General features: G+C 40.5%; 1 protein-coding gene across 1 annotated transcript in view; it reads left to right on the forward strand.

Annotated features, from left to right (window-relative positions):
* The window catches only part of csmd2 (CUB and Sushi multiple domains 2), a 358433-nt gene extending 332573 nt beyond the window's left edge, over positions 1-25860 (forward strand). Inside the window, exons 66-72 of the mRNA XM_047382994.1 lie at positions 2676-2741; positions 2984-3145; positions 13810-13922; positions 14551-14638; positions 18335-18467; positions 18821-18985; positions 19265-25860. Of these exons, the coding sequence (XP_047238950.1) occupies positions 2676-2741; positions 2984-3145; positions 13810-13922; positions 14551-14638; positions 18335-18467; positions 18821-18980 (722 nt within the window). The 3' untranslated portion in view covers positions 18981-18985; positions 19265-25860. The remainder of the gene's footprint in view (positions 1-2675; positions 2742-2983; positions 3146-13809; positions 13923-14550; positions 14639-18334; positions 18468-18820; positions 18986-19264) is intronic.
* The last annotated feature ends 364 nt before the right edge of the window (positions 25861-26224 follow it).

Genomic DNA, 26224 nt, shown 5'->3' on the forward strand with positions numbered 1-26224 from the left:
CACTTTGCTCTTTTGTTCTGTTTTTGCATTACAGAATATACAAATTTACAATTTACAATGTACAATATACACATATCTAACAAAAAGGTGCATTTGCAACATCTGTATGCTGTTGTTTTGTACTCAGATTTACATCTTACAAATGGCATGGGGCCCCTTACAAGTTCTAGCTGGCTAATAGACTGCTATCTTTACTCCCTAAAGCATCAACCTGAATACATACAAAACAAACAAAAAAAGAAACGAATAATCAGCACACAAATGTCTAGGGTAGCAGAATGCTAATGAGTAAAGAAGAAAGATGTAATGGAGGTAGATAGTCATAATATGGATTCCTTGTCAATCTGTTTGTGAAATATACAGGGTTGGTTATTTTTAAGATCATGCAATTAAGAGTAAAGGCAAGGAAGAAAACTGGCCATTGCACATACAGGACATTAACATTGTCTGGGGGTGAAGTGATGGAAAGGCAGCTCAAAAGACTGGCAGCTAATAAAGCATGGAAGCATGTTTGCATTTATATGTCTTTATATGCTTTTTACAGTTATAAAATATCATCAGAATAGCTGTCTTTGTTTGCAGTTGTGAGCAAAGCCTTTTCTCTCTATTTATCAATGTAGGTGTGTGTTTACTACAGTGATGTAGTCTTGTGGTCCCATGTGAGCTGTAAGGCATTATTAAAGTGCCTCCAATGAAGCTATGAAACTGTCTATCTAATTTAGCCAAAACCCCGCAGGGGATACTTGGGCTGCTTTTTGACATGAGTCAAGTTCCTTCACAGGAAGGCTTCACTCTGGCCACCACAGGTGTTATTAGCTACAAGCAAGACCTGCTAGTGGTGATGTCCCTTTGATCAATATATGTAATGTCTGTATTGTATGAGAAGTGGGAGGCCCTGGTGCACAACTGAGCAAGAGGTTTATCACATCCGAGCCTCTAGTTTGATAAACAGACACCTCAAAGATTCCTCAAATTGGCAGCTTCATTAAATGGTACCTGAACAACACCAGTCTCAACCTCGACAGTGAAGGGGTGACGTCAGGATGCTGACATATTTGGTAGAGTAGCAAAGAAAAAGCCATATCTAGCCAACAAAAAGGAAAAGGTTAAGATGGGCAAAAGTACATAAAGACAGGACAGTGGAAGATTGAAAAATGGTGTTATGGACAGATGAATCTACATTTGAGGTGTTTGCATCAAAAAGAAGAATATTTGTGAGACGCAAAAAAAAAATCAAGGAAAACGTGATGGTCTGGGGATGCTTTGGTGCTTGTGAAGTGGGAGATTTGTACAAGATAAAGGGAGCTATCACTCCATTTAGCAATGCCATTCCATACCATGTGGGCAGTGCTTGATTGGAGCTAAATTTGTTCTACAAGACAATGACCCAAGCATAGTTCTAAACTATGCAAGAACTATTTAGCGAAGAAGCAGAACTCAACCCTCTTGAGCTGTTCTGGGACCAACTTGACCGTATGGTCCATAATAAGTGCCCATTAGGTCAATCCAACATGTGGGAGGTGCTTCAGGTAGCATGAAGTGAAATTTCCTTCGATAGCCATCAGATAGCCAAGGCCTTTAGATTAGCTCAAGGAAAGTGTGCACAGGGCTTCATGGAATGGGATTTCATGGCTGAGCAGTTACATCTCAGCCTTACATCACAAAGTTGACATGCAAATTGTTAGATGCACTGGTGTAAAGCATGCTGCCAAAGGACTCTAGAGCAATGGAGACATATTCTCTGGAGTGAAAAATAATAATGATCTGTCTGGCGATCCAGCGAAAAAACCTGGAGGTTGCCAGGAGAGTAGTGCTTGTGTGACTGCATTATGTCTATTGCAATGTTTGCAACAGAGGTATTATTCCAAAAAATTGTTTTCGGTATGTGGGCTTGGCCCTTCAGTGAAATGAACTTTTATGCACCAGCATTCTGGACTAATGCATGCTTCTGACTTTTGGGAAGAGTTTGGAAATTGCCTCTTCCTGCACCAGTGCACAAAGCATAGTCAATAAAGGCATGGAGTTTGATGTAAAAGTACTAAAATGGTTGCACCTCATCCCAACTTGAAGGTTGACCTTTGGGATGAGTTATAGGGGAGACTATGAGCACATTATCATGTCCGACATTGAATAATTAACAATCTTTATAAACACTCTCCTAAACCTTGCGTAAAGCCTTCCTAAAACAGTTGATATTCTTATTGGTCCAAAGGCGGTTCAGTTTCTTAGTAAAGTCATAGTCATAAGGATGGAATGTCATCAAAGTTAACTTGTGTGTAGAGAAGTGACCCAATACTTTTGGCAATATAGTGTAGCTCTCATAATTGGAAGGCAAAATGTCTTAGTCCAGAAGCAATTTACTCAATTACTTTTTCAGCCTTCATTGATATTACCCATTTCATAATATTCATCATGTGGAGAGACCTAAAAAGTCTAGTGTACACATTTTGTGTAGCTGCTGTTGTGTTTTGATGATTAATGACCCAATAAGAAACAGCAGGCAAACGGTGTGCACAGCGCACCAGCAGGGATGTGGGTAGGGATGGACTTGCTAAGGAGACCCTGGAACACTGTCACAACTGCTTGTGGTTTTACTTTCTCTAAACTACAGACCACACCTACATGTTTTGCTCAATTCAAGTTTGTCTGTTTTGTGTGTGTTCTTTGCTTTTCAGCTGATAATCGGCCAAGTGGGAGAATCCCTGTGGGCACTGTACAAGAGCCTCCATCTAAACTGCCAGGTAGGACATGTACACCCTGTATTCGGGATAGACATGTTGTAATAACAAGAAGATATATAGTCAGTAGTTTCATTGTTTAAGATAAAAGTTTAGAATTTTTAAGGCTGTTATACTCAAAATTTTATCATTTAAAATGCAATAATTGTGTGTCACTTTATTCAATTTCAGTGATTTAAGAGCTTTACAACCTGAAACATCTCAGTTTGTTTACCGGTTGCTGTCTACTGTAATGTGTCATTCAGTTCCCGGTGGTGTGTTTGCTAAAAACTCCCTCTGGAGGGGTTCCTATGAGTACCTGGGAAAAAAGCAGCCAGCCATGCTTAGCATCACTGCCTTTGAACCTTTTAGCAACCGAGTTAACGGGACGCTGATCGACCACAGTGGGGTGGAGCTTAAATTAGCAGGTACGTACCCTCTAATTTATAGAGAAGTATTACAAAAGGGTTCTCTGTAAAATGGTTGTCATCAGGGCCGGTTCTAGGCAGGCAGAAATGTGAAGGGGGCATCATCATGTGTACACATTATGCTCTGGCATATTTATTGTTGTGGTTGATTAGTATTTTCTTTATGGGACTGGGGTAAACTGTGTGGTGCTGCACAATTTGCCAGACTGCACTGGTTTCCCCCAAGTTGGGTGTCTTTTAAACACTTCTTTTAAGTAGCTGGGGAAAAAATAGCTGTGGGCGGGTTGTTAAAATCTGGTGTGCTTTCACAACTTTTGGAGGGTTTATAGAAATTACTCATGGGAAAATTATATGAAAATAGTTTTCATTATGTGGCAGAAAAGTAAAAACCTACACATCTCAAAATCTCAAAATGTTGTCTTTTTACTCATATCAATAGTTCATTTATTTTGAAAAAGAGAATCTGTCGAACTTGACATCATCAATCAGTGATGGTCATTGGTTGATCTCAAGGCACTTCACAAAAGTCAGGTACATACATTCCAATTAATCCTAACCATTGAACAGTGCAGTCGGAGTTAGCTTTTTATTCAAATTGGATAAAAAGTTTTTCTATCTAAGGAAACACAGCAGATTGAATCGAGTCAGAGATTTGTAGCAGTCACTCCTCCTGGATGAGCATGTAGAGACAGTGGACAGAACAGAGAACAGAGCAGAGACACAAGAAGAACACAGAAGCACTGATCCAGGAGAACTTTCTATGAGAAGAAAAAGTCAATCTTAGTGGATGTAGCTCCTTTAGTCGTTTTATCTAGAAAGAAAGAACAGATTAACTTTGAGCCTGTTTTCAAGGTTAGTGTGTGAAAGAGAGTACATATAATTTGTTACAGTAAAAGCTCAGTCAATTGCTATATCTAGGAGAGAGAAAGGGTAAACACTGAAAGACAGGGCCAAGTGGATCATCTGTAGAAGGTGAGCATTAAGTTGTTGCCAGCAGAAGCTTGGACAATGCCTCCCTCCAGGACGGTGTCACAGGTAGACACAGAGTCAAGCCAGGTGTAGCTTCTAGGAAGAGAAAAGAGAGAGAACATTTTAGTTAAAAACTGAAATAACAGCAAATAATGCAAAATTGGAGAGTAGTGTGAGAATGTAGCGAAGAGGGTGAAAGTGGTCATTATGTCCTCCAGCAGCCTAAGCCTATAGCAGCATAACTACAGAGATAGTTTCAGTTTATTTATTTATAAAGCGCTTATTTACAACAATGTTGTCTCAAGGCACCCCACAAAGGGTCCGGAACAGCGCGGAGCCGCCGGGGAGGCCAGACAAAACCACAGAGTGCCAGAGCCACGTGTAGGGGCACTAAGTAAAATAATAAACGGATAAAGTTTGTTCATCTAGAGCCCACTGATGGTCATTGTTATGCTAAAAACCACAAGGATTGGGATACCTCTCTCTGTCAGACTGATTATAACCATTGGAAAAGAGAAGGGGTCATACAGGTAGTAGAAATGGAGGGTGTGTTTGCACCTCAACCATAACTGAGCTGGTTTAGGCTAAACCTGACTCCCCCTTACTCCATCCAACAGGGAGGGAGGAAGGCAGAAGTAAAAAAAAATAAGGAAGATAGCTCAGGATAACCTAAGTCACTCTAAGTATAAGCTTTATCAAAAAGGAAATTTTAAGCCTAGCCTTAAAAGTAGACAGGGTGTCTGCCTCATGGACCAAAACCGGCAGCTGGTTCCAAAGGAGAGGAGCTTGATAACTAAGGGATCTGCCTCCCATTCTACTTCTAGAGACTCTAGGAACCATCAGTAAACGTGCAGTCTGAGAGCGAAGTGCTCTGTTAGGAACATAACATATGGAACAATCTGATCTCTGATGTATGATGGAGCTAGATCATTAAGGGCTTTATATGTGAGGAGGATAATTTTAAATTTTATTCTGGATTTAACAGGGAGCCAATGAAGGGAAGCTAAAATAGGAGAAATATGATCTATCTTTTTAAATTTTCATCAAATACACGCAACTGTGTTTTGTCCTAAGGTGTAGGAGGAGAAGGAGGTGGAGGGAGAGGCAAGTCAAGGACTTGTGTGATTGAGAGTTGATTTGAGGGGGCCAGACATTTGTTTGAGGGGACATTGCCCTTTCTTGCCCCTGCGTAATGCCGGCCTCAGTTGTCATACAGTATGTCCTAGTGGGTTCAGTATTTCCCAAACAACTATGTGAAATATTTAGATAAACTAGGACCAATAAGTAAATTTTCTATGTTGTAACAAATAGATGGACCTCTTTCTGCCATATGTTTTCATCTGTGATCCCAAAGAGACAAATGTGCAACATTAACACCCAGGACACTTGATTCCTTGTCATTGGGTGCCGTCAGTTCATATTACAGTGTAGAAAACAATATTTCAATGGCTTCAGTCTATAGTAAAAAATTTCAAAAATTGTGTAAAGTTTTTACACTAAAGAAGCATTTCCAGTGATTGACAATACTGCTTTTACTTTTATTACATCTCAAAAATATTTTTTATTCTCCCAAAAAACCTGTTTTGAATTCTTTAATCTATTTTACTTGTATTGGTTTCAATTCCACATTGTTGATTTAAGGAGTCTGTATAACCAAAATATCTACAATAAGGAACAAGGTTATGGAGCTAAATTGGGGACATAAAGTTTGTTCAAATGAAAAAAAATTTAACCTGAAAATGAAATGTTTGTTCAAAAAAAAAAAAAATTTTACCTGAAAAATAAAAGTTTGTTCAAAAGAAAAACATTTAAACCTTAAAAATAAAAGTTTGTTCAAAAGAAAAAAAACTGAACCTGCAAAATTATTTTGAACCTGCACAAAAAAAACAGATGTGAAACTGGAAAAAAAGAAAAAAGTTCAAAACTACTTTTCAGATTCAAGTTTTTTTTTTCAAGCTTGCAGATTTTTTTTTTGGCTTCAACCTTCTGGCCCTGTTTTGGCGTGGTGGGCGGGGCCTCAGATCACTAGGGTGCGGAATCATGACTGAATGCTCAACACAGTGGCTGAACAACACATTTCCAGCTGTTGCATTCAGGGACCGTGGAAACTGGAATTATCTAGAAGCAGCTTACGTGAATACACGACGTGCATCTCAGAGGAGAAAATATGAACTTGACAGATTTGCACAGCATTTTAAGTCCGTGTTGGAGATTTCCCATGCTCTCAACATAAAGCAAAAGAACCGCCACACTAAGCGGCAGGAATGAAACCAGATGCAAAACGAGCCGGTATTTTCCGAACATCCTTGCATAATTAAGCTTGGACTTGTTTTCACATGGACTGGACTCGGGTTTCGGTTTCTGGTGCATTTTTGATTAAAACGTGTTTGGTGTTCATTTAGTGAAGTGACTCACAACCAGGGGCAAACTGGCATACGGGGAAACCAGGGAAATCCCCGGTGGACTGTTGGCTTAGTGGGCCGGTGGTTCACCTTAGCCCGCGAAGTGAACCACCGTTATTTATATATACATATATATATATATATATATATATATATATATATGTAGAGACAAGGCATTTCTTATTTTTTGAATGTTTAGTTTTTAATTACCGCCTTGCACACATGCAGGGCGAGCGCGACATCAAGTACGCAAGAGGCGACAGTTTCTGGGGCGCTGATATTTTGCTGGACCATTGTGCCCTAAACTATGCCATATCAACCTATTAGGGATAACCTTTATTTATATGACTCATAGCTGTTTTTGCTATTTATACCATAATGATATAAAGCATAAGTTCTAATGTTTCCTTTTTGTTAGAATAGGATAAGAATGCTCATCGACACACATAGTGTGTGATCGCTTCTTGGGACCAAGGACCGGAGGAACTCCGAGACGTCTGACCGCCAACAGGGTGCGGTAGCTCGGACAAACCTCTCCTCTGCTCCAGTCAGGCTGATCAGATCTGCTGCGCGCTGGCGAACAGCTGATCTGTAACACATGAACATGCGCTGCTGTTCACGTGGCAAATAATACACGCGCATTGTTAATGTTTTTGCTGATGATCTCAGAAAAGAAAGATTTCCTGACATTTTTCAGTTGTAGGGTATATCTGTATAGTCTCTCTTTATAGATAATATAGTGAACCTGGAGTCCAGTCTTTCGCCACCTGCGTTCAGCTTTTCGACACTCCTTTTTTTCACTTCTGACTGGTGGAGCCCTTCTCCACGGAGGCATTTTCTTCCCAGAAACGACTTTCACTTTAATTGGAGCAATTGAATCATTGATGTACGAGATTTTAGAATGAAAGTTATCTACCAGCTCATCTACAATGTTATAGGGCAAAGTGGAGATAGAAGAGTAAATCTGGTTAAAGGGTTCAGCAGCACCGTCCTTAAAGATGCATTTTCTTATAATGTCTCTTTGGCAAACTGAGCCAAAAATAACAGAAAAGTGGTCAGATAAGGCAACATCAGTTACAGACACCTTGGAAATGTTTAGACCCTTAGTGATGATCAAGTCCAAAATATGTCCCTGTTTAACATGTTGAGTCATAGCAAAATATCTAAGAGTGTCACAGATCTATTGCACTTCTGTCTTCAGGATTGTCCATGTGAATGTTGAAGTCTCCCACAATAATTAAACAGTCATAATCAACACATATCACAGATAAAAGCTCATTAAAGCACTGAAAAGGTTTGTTTTGGACTTAGGAGGCCTGTAAATATTCAAGATCATGGTTCGGACCGAGGTCTTTACTTGAAGAGCCAAATATTCAAAAGAGTCAAATTTGCCAGAAATACTTTTTTACACTCTAATAAATATTTAAACAAAGTGGCCACCCCTCCACCTTTTCTTTGCTGTCTGTTCTCACAAAGAAAATTGTAGTTCGGAGGCGTCGACCCTATCAGAATGGGAGCTTCGTGTAACCATGTTTCTGTTACAAACATAACATCAAGATCGTGGTCAGCAATGAAGTCATTGATTAAAAATGATTTTCCTGACAGAGATCTAATGTTCAATAAAGCCAGTTTATATGACTTAGTTGCTGATATTAACTCTGTGTGTCATTGTACCTGACAATTTATATCTTTTTTTGATTGTTTATTACTATCTCTTATCCGTTTAGCTTTGTTCTTTCTGTCACATATAAGCACAGAAGTCTTACAACTATCTCCTATTAGGGTCCCAAGTTTTTCCTGGACATGCTCATTTCTGATAGAGTTACCACTGGGGCCCAGACTGTATCACAGAGAAGTGATTTGAAGGTCCTGATTAGGAGGAGATAGATTAGGAGGTGGTGGGGCTCTGCGGCATTTGGAAGATGTTGGTTTAGTAGCAGGGCCACGGCCACGGGGGTGTTAAATGGAAAAGATGTCAGAGCCATTTGGGTCCCAATCTTAAGAGCTCCTTTCATGTTATCAGAATCCAGTAAAGCAAAAAGGAGGCTCAGTGGGGAGATTGGAGAGTTCTGTGCGGTCGGGGTCTGGGCTGAGGGGGGTTTAACGGGGGGGTCGGTCTGGGTTTGGGGGGAGGAGGGTATAACGGGGGGGTTTAATGGGGGGGTTGGTCTGGGTCTGGGTTTGGGGGGAGGGGGGTATAACGGGGGTGTCCACTTCTCCTGTGTATTTCGGCAGGGAGACCTTTTGTGACCAGGGGATGAGAGGGTCGCATCCCTGCGCCTTTGGGTTGGGGAGAGGTCTCTGACTACGGGCCGAGTGGTAGTGCCAAGTACCCGGCCTTCTCGGCGTCCCTGTTGGGGGTGCTGGATAGTGCCCCTCCTGGGGACTCCATTATTCTGCTTGGGGACTTCAACGCCCACGTTGGAAATTACAGTGACACCCGGAGAGGCGTGATCGGGAGGAATGGCCTCCCCGATCTGAATCCGAGTGGTGCTTTGTTATTGGACTTCTGTGCTAGTCACAGATTGTCCATAATGAACACCATGTTCAAACATAAGGGTGTCCATCAGTGCACTTGGCACCAGGATACCCTAGGCAGGAGGTCAATGATCGACTTTGTTGTTGTATCATCAGACCTTCGGCCACATGTTTTGGACACTCGGGTGAAGAGAGGGGCTGAGCTGTCCACTGATCACCACCTGGTGGTGAGTTGGATCCGCTGGGGGAGGAGAAAGCCGGACAGACTTGGCAGGCCCAAGCGCATAGTGAGGGTCTGCTGGGAACGTCTGGCGGACCCCTTGGCCAGGGATGTATTCAACTCTCATCTCCGGGAGAGCTTTGACCAGATTCCGAGGGATGTCGGAGACATAGAGTCCAAGTGGACCTTGTTCTCCGCATCTATTGTCGATGCTGCTGCCCGTAGCTGCGGCCGTAAGGTCTGCGGTGCCTGTCGCGGTGGCAATCCCCGAACTCGGTGGTGGACACCGGCAGTAAGGGACCTGGTCAAGCTGAAGAAGGAGTCCTATTGGCCGTGGTTGGCTTGTGGGACTCCTGAGGCGGTTGACGGGTACCGTGGGGCCAAGCGTGCCACGGCCCGAGCGGTGGCAGAGGCAAAAACTCGGACCTGGGAGGAGTTCAGTGAGGCCATGGAGAAGGACTACCGGTTGGCCCCGAAGCGATTCTGGCAAACCGTCTGGCGCCTCAGGAGAGGAAGCAGTGCTTCGCCAACACTGTTTACAGTGGAGAGCTGCTGACCTCGACTGGGGACATTATCGGGTGATGGAAGGAGTACTTCGAGGATCTCCTCAATCCTGCCATCACGCATTCTCTGGTGGAAACAGAGGCTGGGGACTCAGGGTTGGACTCTTTCATCACCCAGGCTGAAGTGACCGAGGTGGTTAAAAAGCTCCGCGGTGGCAGGGCTTCGGGGTTGGATGAGATCCGCCCTGAGTACCTCAAGTCTTTGGATGTTGTGGGGCTGTCATGGTTGACACGCCTCTTCAACATTGCGTGGCGGAAGGGGACAGTGCCTTTGGATTGGCAGACTGTGGTGATGGTCCCCCTACATAAGAAGGGTGACTGGGGGGTGTGTTCCAACTACAGGGGGATCACACTCCTCAGCCTCCCTGGTAAGGCCTACGCCAGGATATTGGAGAGGAGAGTCCGGCTGATAGTCGAACACCGGCTTCAGGAGAAGCAGTGTAGTTTTTGTCCCGGCTGTGGAACACTGGACCAGCTCTATACCCTCTACAGGGTACTCAAGGGTTCATGGGAGTTTGCCCAACCGGTCCACATGTGTTTTGTGGACCTGGAGAAAGCATTCAACTGTGTCCCTCGTGATGCCCTGTGGGGGGTGCTCCAGGAGTATGGAATCTGGGGCCCTTTACTAAGGGCCATCCGATCTCTGTACAAGCGGAGCAGGCGTTTGGCTCGCATTGCCGGCAATAAGTCTGACCTGTTCCTAGTGCATGTTGGACTCCGGCAGGGCTGCCCTTTCCCACCGGTCCTGTTCATAACTTTTATGGACAGGATTTCTAGGCGCAGCCAAGGGCCGGAGGGGGTCTGGTTTGGGGACCAGAGGATTTCGTCTCTTCTTTTTGCAGATGACGTGGTCCTGCTGGCTCCCTCTAGCCAAGACCTACAGCATGCACTGGGGCGATTCGCAGCCGAGTGTGAAGCGGCTGGGATGAAGATCAGCTCCTACAAGTCCGAGGCCATGGTTCTCGACCGGAAAAGGGTGGCTTATCCTCTTCAGGTTGGAGGGGAGTTCCTGCCTCAAGTGGAGGAGTTTAAGTATCTCGGGGTCTTGTTCACGAGTGAGGGAAGAATGGAGCGGGAGATCGACAGATGGATCGGTGCGGCTGCCAAAGTAATGGGGGCGCTGTGCCGGTCTGTTGTGGTGAAGAGAGAGCTGAGCCGAAAAGCGAAGCTCTCAATTTACCGGTCGGTCTACGTTCCTACCCTCACCTATGGCCATGAACTTTGGGTCATGACCGAAAGAACGAGATCCCGGATACAAGCGGTGGAAATGAGCTTCCTCCGTAGGGTGGCCGGGCACTCCCTTAGAGATAGGGTGAGGAGCTCGGCCATCCGGCAGAGGCTCGGAGTAGAGCCGCTACTCCTCCACATCGAGAGGAGCCAGTTGAGGTGGCTCGGGCATCTATACCGGATGCCTCCTGGACGCCTTCCTCGGGAGGTGTTCCAGGCACGTCCCAACGGGAGGAGGCCCAGGGGACGGCCCAGGACACGCTGGAGGGACTATGTCTCTCGGCTGGCCTGGGAACGCCTTGGGCTCCCCCCGGAGGAGCTGGAGGAGGTGTCTGGGGAGAGGGACGTCTGGGCGTCTCTGCTGAGTCTGCTGCACCCGCAACCCGGTCCCGGATAAAGCGGAAGACGACGACGAGACCTTTTGTGATGACCTCTCTTTCTCAGCCAACTGGCTGATTGTTTCTGCTGGAGCTGTTGGAGGCAGCGTTATCATTGTTGTTGATACTCCATGTTCTCTGCTGAACGTCGAAGCTGCTGGCGGATTGTTTACTGAATAGAAGAGATTAGATGTGAGACGTCTGGCTCCCTGCTTGCTCAAACAGAAACCATCTTGCTTGAAGAGTTGTCTTTTTTCCCAAAAAATATTGCAGTTGTCGATGAAGTTGACAGATGTAGTTGCTCATCTTTTTTTCAACCACTTATTAATCATCAGAAGTCTCGAAAAAGCCTCATCTCCACATAAAATCGGTGCATAGGGTCCGCTAAGAAGCACCTTGATATTGAGACCTCCTACAATATTCAGCAGATGAGTGAAAACCTCCTTCAATCCTTCTGATTTTTTCTTAGCCACGTCATCCATGGCTCCAAAGTGTATAATAAGGTTTTCTAGAGACGGGCGCTTTTCTGTGATTGCAAGAATTTTCTTTGAGATGTCGGACATCATTTTACTGGTACCAATCATAACTTCTGTGTTTTTCTTGTTGCAAAAGTTTTTAATCCCATCCAAAGCTGTGTTGCCCACTATTAGGGTTCTTGGTCCGGTGGGGTGCTTTTTCTCTGGCAATTTAGACTGTTTAGAATGAAGGTTGTTCTCAAACCTTTTATTGTTCTCAGAAGATAGACCATTTTCCTGGTTTTCATTCTGTAGTGGGGCAAATCTGTTTTGGAGGGGAATTCTATTATTTCCAGCTGTCGCACTCCTATCAGTTGTTGTGACAGCAGCTCGCTGTCAAAATCTTCTCTTTCCAGGGGAAACGGGGGCATTTGTCTGTAATTCTGCCCATTCTAATTTATGTAATTGGTGAGATCTTCCAGTAAGTCGTCCACCTTGATTTTTTGGGCATGCACTTAAAACATGCCGGGGTGGTCTGCCAGTAGGTTTATTCTCAGTGTTCTGTTTGCGGGTTGAGTTGTTGAGCTGGCTGTCACTGTTTGGGATCACAGGCAGAGTTGAATCATCGCTGTACTCCATATTCACTTCCACATTCACTTCTAGTTGATGAATTTTCATCTCCAAAACAGCCAATTTCTGTAGAAGTTTGTCGAAATCTTCTGTGGTGAAGAGAGGCATTTTGTGCTGATTAGCTGGTGTCAATGTGTCCTTCTTTCGAGTTTGATTATAAAAACATCAAAATCCTTTAGGAAAAAAATAATAATAATAATAATAATCCTTGGGAGTCACTGGTAAGAATTAGTTTTAGTCCAATATTTCTGTAATTTTGGCTAAGAGATGAAAAGTTGGGAGTAAAAGAATGCAAGCAAGCAGGGAGCTCAGGAGAAAAGCATCTGAGCAGGCAGAGGAATGGAAGTAGATGTAGAATGCGTTTTTATATCATATAAAAAAGCATTACATTAGACTATGTATTAATAAGCCCTTTTACAAAGATATAGGGTGTATTCACACTTGCCACTTTTGGTCTGCTTTAACCGGACCAGAGTTTGTTTCCCCCCTTGGTCCGGACCTTTTGTGCAGGTGTGAATACACAAGCGAACCCTGGTCCGGACCTAACAACCACCTCAAAAAGTGGGTCTCGGTCCGCTTCCAAACAGAGTTTGGTGCGGTTCGCTTATGGTCTGAATACAAACCAGCCCCGATCCGAACCAACTACAAAAAGCGTACGTCTCTTTGGACATAAAAAGCCACCGTAGCCTATAGCAAAGGTGTGTGTTGTAAGGTAATCATACCTGATAAGCTGTGCAATGCTACTAGCTTGTTGTGGGACAAGGCACGTAGAGAACGTCGGCGTTCAGCACGCATTCTCCGACGGGAATCCAAAATTCTAAATGTTACGTCTCAAAGTCTGTGTTGAATGAGCTGCTCTTGACTCTCATAATAATATTGAAGCTGTAATAACGACACAAATATGCAGAACAGAGGTGCTGCACGCAGCATGTCTACAGCTGTTTTCCTAAATTTCCGGGTATCTGCTCTGTCCCGACCCGTCATTTCTGCCCAATGGGAACAATGATCGTCACCCACGTGGCTTTGTTTACAAGTAATAGTTCACTTGCAAAAAGTACAATGTGAAAGCAAACCGCACCGAATGAAAAAAAATAAAGTCCGCTTTTGGTCTGGACCAAACAGGCAGACCAAAGGACTTTCTTGGTGTGAATACACCCATAATCTCCATTTTAAAAAATTCCTTTAAATTTACCTATTCGTTTAACATAAAACAGCCATTGGTGTTATTCAAATATTTTTTTCTACTTCATATCTGACTATTGATATATTATTATTATTTTTTTTAAAGAAAATAATTTGTTCCTAAACCATCTTGTCCACCTGTAAACCATTTTTCCATGTAGGAACATATAAGAGGGAGGAAGCCCAGCTGCTACTGCAAGTCCACCAGATCAGAGGTCCTGTAGAGATCTTTGTGAACAAGTTCAAAATAGACAACTGGGCCCTGGATGGACATGTAAGTGCAAGCCTAAAGTCAATTTCATTACAACACCTTCCTTTGTCTCTGTAAAGATGCTGTATCTTACACACTTAAACACACATCTTCATAGTATGCCATGCACAAGCATGCATCCACACTAACCTTGTCACTCTAGGGAGATGGAGGGCCCACTGAGAGTTTTCTCTTTAATTAAAATGTCAGTTAAATCATTGCTTGGTAATCAGGACTTGACAGACCCCCTCGCTCCTCTCTCCCATATTACCCTCCCAACCCCAGGCACCGCTAATACACATACTTCTGATTTAATAAAAAAAAAAAACAGGTCACAGTACACGTGAATCCAAGTGCTTTTATGTGCTATTTTACAAGATGTGGACAGGAGTGTTTTAAGCATTTCTTTTCTAAATTAGAGTGTTCCTCTTGTGTGAAAATATTGTGTGCCATGTGGAGGAGTGTGTTTATTTGTGATCTTGGGCAGAAAAACGTCACATGAAATGCCATCTGTAAGAGTACCTCTTCAGCTCTTTTTGACATGGTATTTCATTTCCTGCATGCACCATTTGCTGACACGTTGATGATGCTCCCTTTTGTACAGCCATGATGTGACACATAAAATGTCTCTTCTCTGTTCCTCTCTCACTAGGTGTCCTATATCTCCTCATCCAACTCTTTTGTGTACCAGGGATTTGTCAGAGGAAAAGGCTTTGGCCAATTTGGTCTCCAGAGATTGGGTGAGTGAACTTTCCTCCTGGTTAAAGAGACCTGTCAAAAGTGGTTTGTGAGGAGAATAGTACTTCTGTATTTCTTTGCTATATCAGCAGTAAATATGATCCATTTATACAATGTTTGTGTAAAGTTTACAAACACTCGCCATGCCCATGAATGTTATAAATTTTGAGCCATCAATTGTATTTCAACTGTTTGCATTTTAACTTTTTACGGTGATGATACAATATACTTACATTTTTCATTTTAAACAGAAACAATTTTATGCTCATGTTTAAATTACTTGTATATTGTCCCTGTTCCACACATTGTGGAAACATACAGGCTCTAATATATTCATACTTAACCAGTAGCATGAGTGGTTAACCATGCTCAACCACTTGTTTTCTTTGTTATTAACTTGTTTCTGGCATAGTTCTGGCTGGATATATGGCCGTTCTTTTTGGCCGAATTGCTTTTAAGCATAGTCCATACATTTTAGATATGGTTGAGGTTGGGAGTGTTCCCGAAGCTTAATGTTAGCCCAAATTATCTATTTAAAATTTGTCATGGATGTCTGTTAGGTATAACTGTCCTAATGGAATTCACTTTCTAATCAAATTTCAACAATCTAATTGTTGAGTTTAAGTGAATTTAAATAATTAGGAGGCAGCCCTTCTGTTTCTGTTTTCCACCCGGCTTACACATGCACCAGTACCACTGTCTACACCACAGCATGATTCTACCACCACCATGCTTGACAATTAACACATCATATTGGCCATCATAATGACCAAGTACTTTAATATTTGCCTTGTCTGAACATGTCTCTGAAAGGTCTCTGGTCCATGTTGGGAGTTGGGAATTTCAGTTGAGTTTTAAGGTGCCAGTGTTGGAGCAGGCGCTGCTTTGTTGGTTTGCACCCTCTCGGTCCAGGGCAATCTAAAACAGTGCACAGTGACAATAGGGATCCAGCATTTTCCAGTTCATGGCTGGCTTGAACATTGGCAATTTCTGGAATTGTCTGAACATCAAAACTAATTTTCTTTCTGCTTCCACGTCATATGGTTTAACCGGGTGTTCCAAAAAGATAAAGCAGGCATGCATTAGGCTTCTGAAACAGCCCTTCCCTCAAGTTTATTGTATATTTATATATTATGCTGAAAATAAATGTCTGTGCCGAAACAAATCTGTTTTAATGGGGTCAAATATTCAGCCAGTATGACAGAAGATTGTTGACGCCTTGCCAAAGGGCACATCAACATGTAACAGGGGGAAGCTGGAATTAAACCAATAACCTTAGGATTACAAGACAGGCACGCTACCCCCTGAGCCACAGTCGCTAGAGATTCACTCTTTGTAGTCACAAAAGGCAAATTCTTTTTTCCTAACTCTACGTCTTTTAAACCTATTTTAGTTTAAGTAGAAATGCATGGCTAAGAACTCTGGCTAGGATTTTTTATGCATATAATTCCTTCATGAGAATTCAGGGTTGTTTTTTTTAAGATATTACCAGATCAGATTACCAGTTTGCTTTCTTTTTAAGATTTTTTTGGCTCTAGTGGCCTTTATTGACAGTTACCAAATGGGCAGAGAGAGAAGGAGGAAAGACATGGAGCAAAGATCTCAAGGTCTGGAATTGAACCCAGGACAATAGCCTCCATGTTGGGGCGCCCGCTCCTTATATGTCAATGATTTATAAACCCTTTTTAATTCAATTAAATTTATTTATATAGCGCCAATTCACAACACATGTTGTCTCAAGGCACTTCACAAAGTCAGGTACATACATTCCAATTAATCCTAACCATTGAACAGTCCAGTCAGATTCAGTTATTTATTCATATTGGATAAAACGTTTTTCTATCTAAGGAAACCCAGCAGATTGCATCGAGTCAGAGATTTGTAGCATTCACTCCTCCTGGATGAGCATGTAGAGACAGTGGACAGTCACTGGCGTTGACTTTGCAGCAATCCCTCATACTGAGCATGCATGTAGTGACAGTGGAGAGGAAAAACTCCCTTTTAACAGGAAGAAACCTCCAGCAGAACCAGGCTCAGTGTGAGCGGCCATCTGCCACGACCGACTGGGGGTTTGAGAGAACAGAGCAGAGACACAAAAAGAACACAGAAGCACTGATCTAGGAGAACTTTCTATGGGAAGGAAAGGTAAATGTTAGTGGATGTAGCTCCTTTTGTCGTTTCATCTAGAAAGAAAGAACAGATTAATCTTGAAAACTGGCTCAGAGTTTGAGTCTGAAAGAGAGCACATATAATTAGTTACAGTAAAAGCTCAGTCAGTAGCTATGTCCAGGAGAGAGACAGGGTTAAACACTGAAAGACTGGGCCATGTGGATCATCGGTAGAGGGTGAGCATTAAGTTGTTGCCAGCAGAAGCTTGGACGATGCCCCTCTCCAGAAAGGTGTCACAGGTAGACACACAGTCAGGCCAGGTGTAGCGTCTAGGAAGAGAAAAGGAAGAGAACATAAAGTTAAAAGCTGAAATAATAGCAAATAATGCAAAATTGGAGAGTAGTGTGAGAATGTAGCGAAGAGAGTAAAAGTGGTCATTATGTCCTCCAGCAGCCTAAGCCTTTTTACTTTTACTTTACTTCTGACATGAATAAGAACAATCAAGTTATTAGATGTATTGGCAAAGCAGTTAACATTCAAATGCTTCAAGACCATTTATTGCTGATGAGTAAAAAACTGTAAGACAAAGAAAGCTTCTAGTTAAATATATTCCAAAAAAGCTCAAGTTCATACAAGATTGCTTGTGTGCTTTTGTGTGTAAGCGGAGACAAGCAGTACTTTTGGTGTAGCGTGATTGTACCTTGTGTTAGCAGAGATGACGCATTTGTATGGACTGTGGAAAGTGGATGCGAGAATCTGCTGTAATGAGAAATGTGCTTGAGCAACAGGTGTGTCCTCCCACCCCGTGTTGCAGCACACTTATTAAGCAACCAAACCTGTATTATTACAGGTAGGGGCTGAAGCCAGGGTATTCATGTGTATGAGTTTAAGTGTGTATCCCAAACACCAGATCTGTGTCTGGAAGGTGGGTTACACATCTTGGAAATAATTCTACTTAATTTGACGACACATTGTGCTGTGTTTTAACTCTGTGGCGGTGCAACAGCGAGTGCCAATTTTCTGCTTAAATGTGTTTGTGCATCTGTTTGTGTGCCCATGCTCATCCAGTGGGGGATGATTGGCAAACACCACAAAACCCCCTAATTCAATTCCTTCTTGTTTGTCACCGCCCTTTATTAGAGCTTTCTGGCAGTCTGTGGTGAACAGGTGGGCTGTCACTTGTCCACTGTTTCTTTTGCAGACACACAACATTAGAATTATATGACAGATCTAATATGAGTTAATAGCTGCCGGGCTTTGATGCCAGTAATTAAGAGTCATTGTTGGGATAATGGAATTTGACTTTCCCTAGTGGGGGAATGAAATTAACACACGTGGAAAAATGTAAAAAAAAAAAAAAAGTACAAAAATCAGTTTTACTGGCATAGTTTTTTGTGCATAAATGGAGTGTTCCCTGGTAACTCTCTTAAACTACTGAAAGTTATTTTAATTTATTTTAATGTATAACTGCTTGTTAGTACATCAGAAGTAGAAGAAGAAGACTAAATTATCTAAACCAACTTTTGGTTATTGAGTACTATTAAAGTATTGTTCAGGTACATTGTTGTGCTTTTTTTTTTTTTCTCCAGAGAGTTTGGATCCCAGTAGAGACAACCCAGGCTACAACTTTGCCTCCAACAGCAGTTCAGTGGCAGCTGCCATTCTAGTGCCTTTTATAGCCATGATCATTGCAGGCTTTGCTCTCTATCTCTATAAACACAGGTAAGATTGGGATCTTCTTTTTTTTGTTCTAAATGTATCTGTAATTTCCAAAACCAAAAATTATTTTAATTCAATTTTCAATTATGCAAGTTGACGTAATATAGATACTTTTGCAAGGCACTGTGTTTGCATTCAGAATACATTAACTCAATGATAATATTATCAATAGAGTAAGGCATATGTTAAATCCATATTGGAAAATCTGCAGATGCACTAATCTAATAAATTTCTTTAAAGCATTTACGTCACAACAGCAAAATCCATATCAGGTCGATGTTTTTCTGCTTCGTAAGGAATTAAAAGTCAGGTCAGCTCTCAGTGTAAACTGTCCTGAAAAATGTTCATCATTTTAGAAGAAGACCCAAAGTTCCCTTCAATGGTTATGTGGGCCATGAGAACACAAATGGTCGGGCTACCTTCGAGAACCCAATGTATGACCGCAACATCCAACCCACTGACATCATGGCTAATGAGACAGAGTTCACAGTCAGCACAGTGTGCACAGCTGTATAGCAATGGTAAGTCTTCACTATGTTTGACTTGCTACTTATCTAAACATAAAATGAAATCTGACTGGTTTCCTCCTGCTATTAATGCTGTTCTTTTGTTTAAACTCAAACCATGTATTTTGTGCTTTAACTTTAATACAGACTTCTTTTTTTTTCTCTTTATCCATTTTCATTATTTTCATCATTCTTTGTTGCCCCTATTTTGTGTGGACCTTTTCTTTGCATTTTATCTAATCACTCATTCACATTTGTTCCCATGAACATCTTCTTACTCTCTCATCTCATTAGTTGCAACCTTCAGTCAGTTAAGGAAGGAAAGATGCACCATAACCTCCGCTGCCTGCTGGCAGAAAACAACTATAGTTCGTTGTGCAGATGGAAAGAAAAATATTATTTTATTTGCTTAAATACCTTCAAGAAACATCTCCAGACGCAGAGCCTCGTACCAGCAGGAAACAAGAAAATAAACTATGTGAGAGCAACAACTTTATCAAAGGTCAACAAGAAACAACTCTTTGTAACTTACATGGTTCCTTGATCATGTTCTATATTCTGAGGAAAAGCTTCCATCTGAACCTGCCACCGGCATGAGTACTGCTGGAGGCAAAGCTGTGATGACTTTTCTCATCGCCCTTCGCCTAAACCCAAAGGGACGTTTGTGTAAGTCATTAAATGTACCTGTAGCTAACAAAGAACTCTGTGCACTGTATGGTGGGCAGCCACACGTCTGTGTGTGTGAGGCAAAGAGAAACTGTCTGGACTGTTGAGATTCATCTTTCTTTCGGTTTTCTATTTGTTTTTTGTTTGTTTTACTGTTTTAATCTGTCTTTCTTGTGTTTTATGCTGACAGCTTTCTGTGATGAGTAATTGGGAACATTATTTTCTCTCGGATCTCTGCTATTGAGGCTGTCAAAAGCTTTCATCGAAGGCCGAAAGTTTAAAGATTTAGTTTTCAAGGCCATCTAGGAAACACACTGTTATCGTTACTTTGTGAGCTCTTCCTCCTATTTTTCTTTTCGGGTGGCTAAAGAAGAGGTTATAAGGTCGCTAGAGGTAGAGTTGTTTGAAGAAAGTAGAGAAAGAACTTATGTGACTATAATAGAAAGATAGAGTGTCTGTGTACGGATCTGTGGTTTCAACCAAAAACATTATGATTCTTGTTGTTTTGAATATAGCATTTAATTTTATTTTAGGAAGGTTAGATCAGGAAGCAACATAACTTAAATATAACCCATCAATAAAGGTCTGCCCAGTGGAAGAAAAAGATTTTAATCTAGGTCCAATCAGCAGCAATGGTTACTTCTCTTCTATTTTCACTTTGTTGTTGTTCAAATGCATTCATATTTTGTGTTCAAAGACTAATTAGGTGTCAAACAAGCGGAAATGATCTTGAGAAGTCAAAGATGATCTTTCTCTCAAATGGGGACAGAATCTGTGATGCATATCCATGGACATAATTCATTCATTTTTCATTCATATCCACATCTCAGGGCAAAGCTGTAGCACCAACTCATGTATCATTCTACTAAAAGGAATAGTATATACAGGAAATAAAATTTTGCTTTCACCTTCCTTTTTAGTCCAAGATCAACCTTTAGATTTTTTTTTTCCCTGATTGAAAGTGGCACTATTTTATTCTATGAATAAAAGGATACTTTGGGTATTTTAGGTGAAGTTCTGGAAAGGTTCTATCAGTAAGTTCCTGATAGTAAAAGTAATAGTATTAGTAATAATAGTATTACTTCCTGATAGTAACTTAGTAGTTCCTTTATCGGTAGTCGAAAGATGTCATTTTTCTGTAGATTTTTAGAAAAGTGAGAAAATTATAAGTGCAGTGGAAGGCTGAAAGCTAGTTAGAAACCCCAACATAGCAGACTTTTTCTATCCACTGGATATGATGCTATACTAGCAGATATTAAGCAGAAATTAAACATCTTCACTTTCTTGATGATGTCTTGTAAAAGTTTAGACGGGTTATATGCACTGATACGATATTTCATCCAACAAATGTATTAAATTGCTTAAATCAACTAAAATAGGGATTCCATCTTACCAGCTGCATTTCTTCACATTTATACAATCTTAATACCATATTTCATTTTCTAGTAGACGTAAAAGAATTATTAGTGAAAATAAAACTTTACAGAACCTTCACTAACCCTTTAAGGTGCAATAGTATCTCCTTAAACCTGGCCTTAGGAATAGAAATATCAAAATGCAAAACAAATCTTGTTTCTTCAAAATGTTCAAATGAAGGCATCAGAGTTTCAAAAGTGGATGAGTCATTGTTGCATTCCCTGAGGATCACGTTAGGGTCTTTTCTCTCCAAGTTAACTTCTGACAGCCCCATCCTTTTAAAAAGGCAGAGTGTTTCTTTTGTTTTATTTTCCGCTCATCATAAAAACGTTGAAGACTGCTTGCCTGAGGCTGTGACAGCGGGGGAGTCGCTGGCATGCTGATTACTGCCGTGCATTAAATTGGAAATGATAAATATGATATAGGAAAAAATATTTATGCCTTTAATGCTGACACCCCTTATCTAGCACTGCTGGGGAGGAAAATACAGAGAAATATTGTTTGTAGAGTGCAACACACAGGAGAAATGCCATCAAATTTATCTGTGGAAATGTGCTTTGCGTGTTGTGTTCTGATGGGAGGACTTTTATGACCCATTTTGTAGACCCGTTTGTCATGACGATGCCCAATTAGGTGTATTGTGCTTGAATTTCCCTGAAAAAACGTGAGCCTTTACTTGTAGCTTCCTCTTAATTTAGGTGTCAAACTCAGAAACCATTAAACTGGTAATATTGTAGGGTATTTATTTATTTACAAAATTGAGTATCAGACTACATAAAAACATATTGAAACATCCATACTATTTCTTTTTTTTTCGGTGCATTGTTAAAAATCTGGAAAATTAAACCCAGAGTGCATATTATTTCCTAGAAATCAAGTCCCTTGAAACCAATCAATGCATTCTTCCCTCAATCATTTTCACTGTGGTTCAGTAATTGCTTTGACAATTTTATTACTTTTAAGGCTCTCGTTTATCTTGACCGTTCCAGTAGAATATTTGGCCATTTTTCTTCTCTGGAGTTTGAGCGATAGAAAAGGAAATGATTAAATTACCCTGAAGATTTCACGGAGAGACGAGCAGTTACACTCATATAATCCCGAAGACTCCCGTGTTGAATTCTTATAGTTTTGTGCAGCAGTTGCATGGTGCATTACATTTATTTTTGCTCTAAAGCTGCGCTCAAACATCTCAGCAGAAATGATGGCTTTATTTATCTGTTCAGGCCACTTTGGTGGAGCCTTTCCTCTCAATTTACTCTACAATGGCAGCTTTTCACACACTTCTTTAAAATGGGTTCAGTAATTTAAGTAGCTCATGTTATTGTCACCCCACATTCCCCTACAATAAACCAATTCTATTTAGCAGAATGGTGCTGTATAATTTAAGAAACATAACCCTGCAGAGGATTTCATGTAAATGATTGTACTAAGAAGAGCACATTCTAAAGAAATTCTGAAATGACCATTCAAATGGCCAGATTTTTAGTTTTCATGGTTTTACCTACTCCAGTTTTCAATAAGCACTTTATGTTTATTTTAGTGCCTTGTCATAATTCTTAAAATCACCATTCATCTTTAGCAGCTCTTTTTGTTTAATAAGTCCCAACTATCTTTACTAAAGTTTAGGGGTCAACATATCTTTTCAGATATTGCAAAATGGAGCCCTTCAGTTAGTCCCTGATTATGTCTCTGGCTGAGTGCCCACCTAATACAGAGATACTCCTGAAGTACTGAAGAGACTGTGAGCCGAAGGAAAAATAGCTTCTTAAAATGTCATAGTAGAGATCCATTTATTATCTCTGTATTTTGTGTCCTAGAATGAATATCCAGAAATCTGTCTACTTGTTTTTCACTGATGTCTGACTGATAAAGGCCCCTTTATCAGTCCAAGAAAAAAATCCACAATTCATCCAAAAAAAGTTATTTAGTTTTTTAGTGGAAACAAAACTTTAAAAAATATATGCAGTTAATTGTGTACAAATCTTACTTTTCACTTTATAAGATTTAAATCTATGGAGCTGTTTTCCTTTTTACCATCTTGCTTGGCCCAAAAGCATCTCACTGCACTACAGTTATATGAAAGTGAAGATCAGTGAGTGTTTGATTGAGCTGTCCTGCAACAGTTAGAGCTGAACCTTCCTTGAAAGCAGCTGGTGAATTTGTGCTTCTTTTTTGCATATTTTAAACCACTAACTCTGTTCATTCTGGCTCACTTTCGTTATCAGCCCCACACAGCTCTGAGTCCCCCTCCTGCTCACCATCTCTTCTATAATGTAACACACCACAGCTATGGTCTTTGCATTCCCTCTCAGTCAGAGACCAGACCAAAAGTCTCCCACTTCTCTCTCTGCAGCTAGAGCTCTGACTTTTCAACACAGGCCACACTCTACATGTAGTGATAAACCAAGCAATCCATCAGTTATGCTATGTGGCACTTTCTGCAGCAGCTATCATTTATAATCTCCCATCTTTCACTGTCACCACATATTAATGGCTACAAAAAGAAAAAAAAACACCTAAAGCTCTGCAGCTTGCCTTTACCCTTCAGCCAATGTCATTGTGTCAGGGGAAATGGAGTAAAGACGAAAATTCAATCTGGGAGACTCACCCCTCCTACAGCTTCACCCAATGGCTTCTCCGTGCGTCTCCATGCCAACCAATCAACTTCAAGTCTGCAATAATCCTGAGCCAATGATCCTTCAAGGCTCCACATTTAAAGTCTCCCATTCATGGATCTCTGCTGTCAGTCGAGCTTCGACCCTCCTCCACCCCATTGCCTCCATCGGATTCTCAGTTCCATTATCATCAGGTCTCCTCTCCATCACCAGTACCAGATCCGGGGGAAGACAATTCTAATCCTAAGACGTTGATCAGTTCATGCATCATCAGGATTCATGTCTTCCTCTGAGGTCTGAGCGTCAAACAAATAAACATCCATTGTGTAACTTCTCTAATCGCAATTTGTGTTTCTTATTGTGAGTCTCTACAGGATTGAAATGAAGGTGCACCTCAATAAATCACAACATCATTGAAAATTGTTATTTATTTCCTTAAATCAATTCAAAAACAACAATTCATATATAGTGTTATTATACTCAGTTTTATATTTCAAGCATTTATTTTTGTTAATTGTGATTCTTATGGCCTAAATAATGACTCAAAACCCAAAATGTAGTATCTGAGAAAATTAAAATATTACAGACTTATAAAACAGAATTTTAACACAGACATGTTGGCCTATTGAAACATATGTTGATGTACTGTACATTGAATTTATTTAATATTTGGTCTGGGCTCCTATGCATGAATTATTGGAACGAATGCTAAGGAGGTGATCAGCCTGTGGCACTCTTGAGGTGTTAAAGAAGCCCAGGTGTGTTTAATACCGACCCTCAGCTTGTCCGTATTGTTATCCCTTGGGTCTAATTTTTCTTGACAATGCCTCATCCATGTGGTGGATAGATCTGTGTGTAGTGACTGTCGAAGCACCTACTCCAGTTGTAGTCCAAGGCTTGTGAATCTCCCCTCTCCCTTGAATGGACTTTGCCACTTGAGGCTGCAGTTGACCCTACTACGTGTGCACACATTTCTGCCAGACGTTTTCCTTCCACTTAACTTTCTATTAAAATGCTTGGATATAGAACTCTGACCTTTTTTGTCTGTATGTCTTAATCATCACAATTTACTAAAATTAATGCTTGAAATAAATAACTCTATTTGTAATTAATTTGAATATAAGGTTCATTTTCTGAATTGAATTAATGCAATAATTAATATTCTAATTCCTTAGGATGTACTTGTAAGGATTCTTAGAGCATGGGTTACAGATAAAGAACAAATCTTGAGTTGAATTTAGAAAAAATGGAGTTGCAGTTTCTTCATTCACAAATGAATGTATTTTATTTTTTTAGGTCATCAGATTTATGTGGTCTACACTGTGTTCAATGTTTGGAATCAACTTTTTTGCCAGAATGATTTATTCTTGGAAAAAAAGTTTTGGAAAGGAATTGTTAAGCAAAATACTTAAAAAAAAACATATTTTTTGTGACCACAAACCTTGTTCATTGTTATTTAAAGAGGTATGATATCCCATCTTTACTGTCTTTTTCTACTGTATTTTATTTTGCTTTTGTTTTCAAGGTACTCTCATGCAGATTGTTTATTAAACTAAACTTGTAAACTCAAAGCGCCTAAGAGGGATCAAGGTGGTTCTTGAATGCCTCAACAGAACAACAAAGTAGTGAAGGGCAAAGAAATCTATCTTGCTGCACACCAAAAGGGAAACTTGTAAAGAACCCAACAAACATGAACTCAAGGAGACTGTATCAACGGAGCATCTGCAGAGGGAAAGCATCTCTAAGAAAAAATATGTTAACAAATAAAAAAATATAACTTTTTGTACAGAGATATATTTTTATGGAAATACATTTGTAATATAAAAAGAGAAAATGGATTTACATATATGTAAATGATTTTCTTTTTCATTATTGTAGTACAAATGCTAGTGGGGAATATATAAAAAAAATCTCTATATAAATATATATATATATATATATATATATAATATAAATATATACAAAGAAAAATAGAAACAAGGCTTTTGTATTTGTAAAAAAGATTGTATATAAAAGTTTACATACATACATACTGTACATATGTAAGACCCACCATGGCTTGTCTGCAACATATAAAATGTATTTTATCCGTCTGTATATGATGCTTTGCATTGTGTCTAAGCTTATTCTACTTTCTTGAACTTGAAGCTTATTTTGAAAGTTTTTGGAATAAAATATAAAACCGACCCTCCATCAGTGTGTTTTTGAATGCTTCTGTTAATCATGTCATTGAACACGACATAGCAATGGGTTCTAATAAAGTTTTTCTGTACTAGGGTACCAACTTACGATTAATTTACTGCAGACTGTTTTCATCAGTTTTCCTTATGCACAACACTCATTTCAAGTATTTAGTAGTTACAAAATTTAAAGTAGTCATTCTGTGTATTTTCCAGCTTCCACACACATTGCCCCCAGCTGTGTAATACAGTGTACCAATAACTGAAGACAAAATGAGTGAACACTTCTATGGTTCACTCATTTTGTCAACAATCTATCAAGCAATGAGAAGTAGCACTGGATTTTAGTGGCTTCTTTAAGAGGTAGTTTTGTTTTG

This window comes from Girardinichthys multiradiatus, chromosome 13 (genome assembly GCF_021462225.1).
Source record: "Girardinichthys multiradiatus isolate DD_20200921_A chromosome 13, DD_fGirMul_XY1, whole genome shotgun sequence".
In the NCBI taxonomy this organism is placed as follows: domain Eukaryota; kingdom Metazoa; phylum Chordata; class Actinopteri; order Cyprinodontiformes; family Goodeidae; genus Girardinichthys; species Girardinichthys multiradiatus.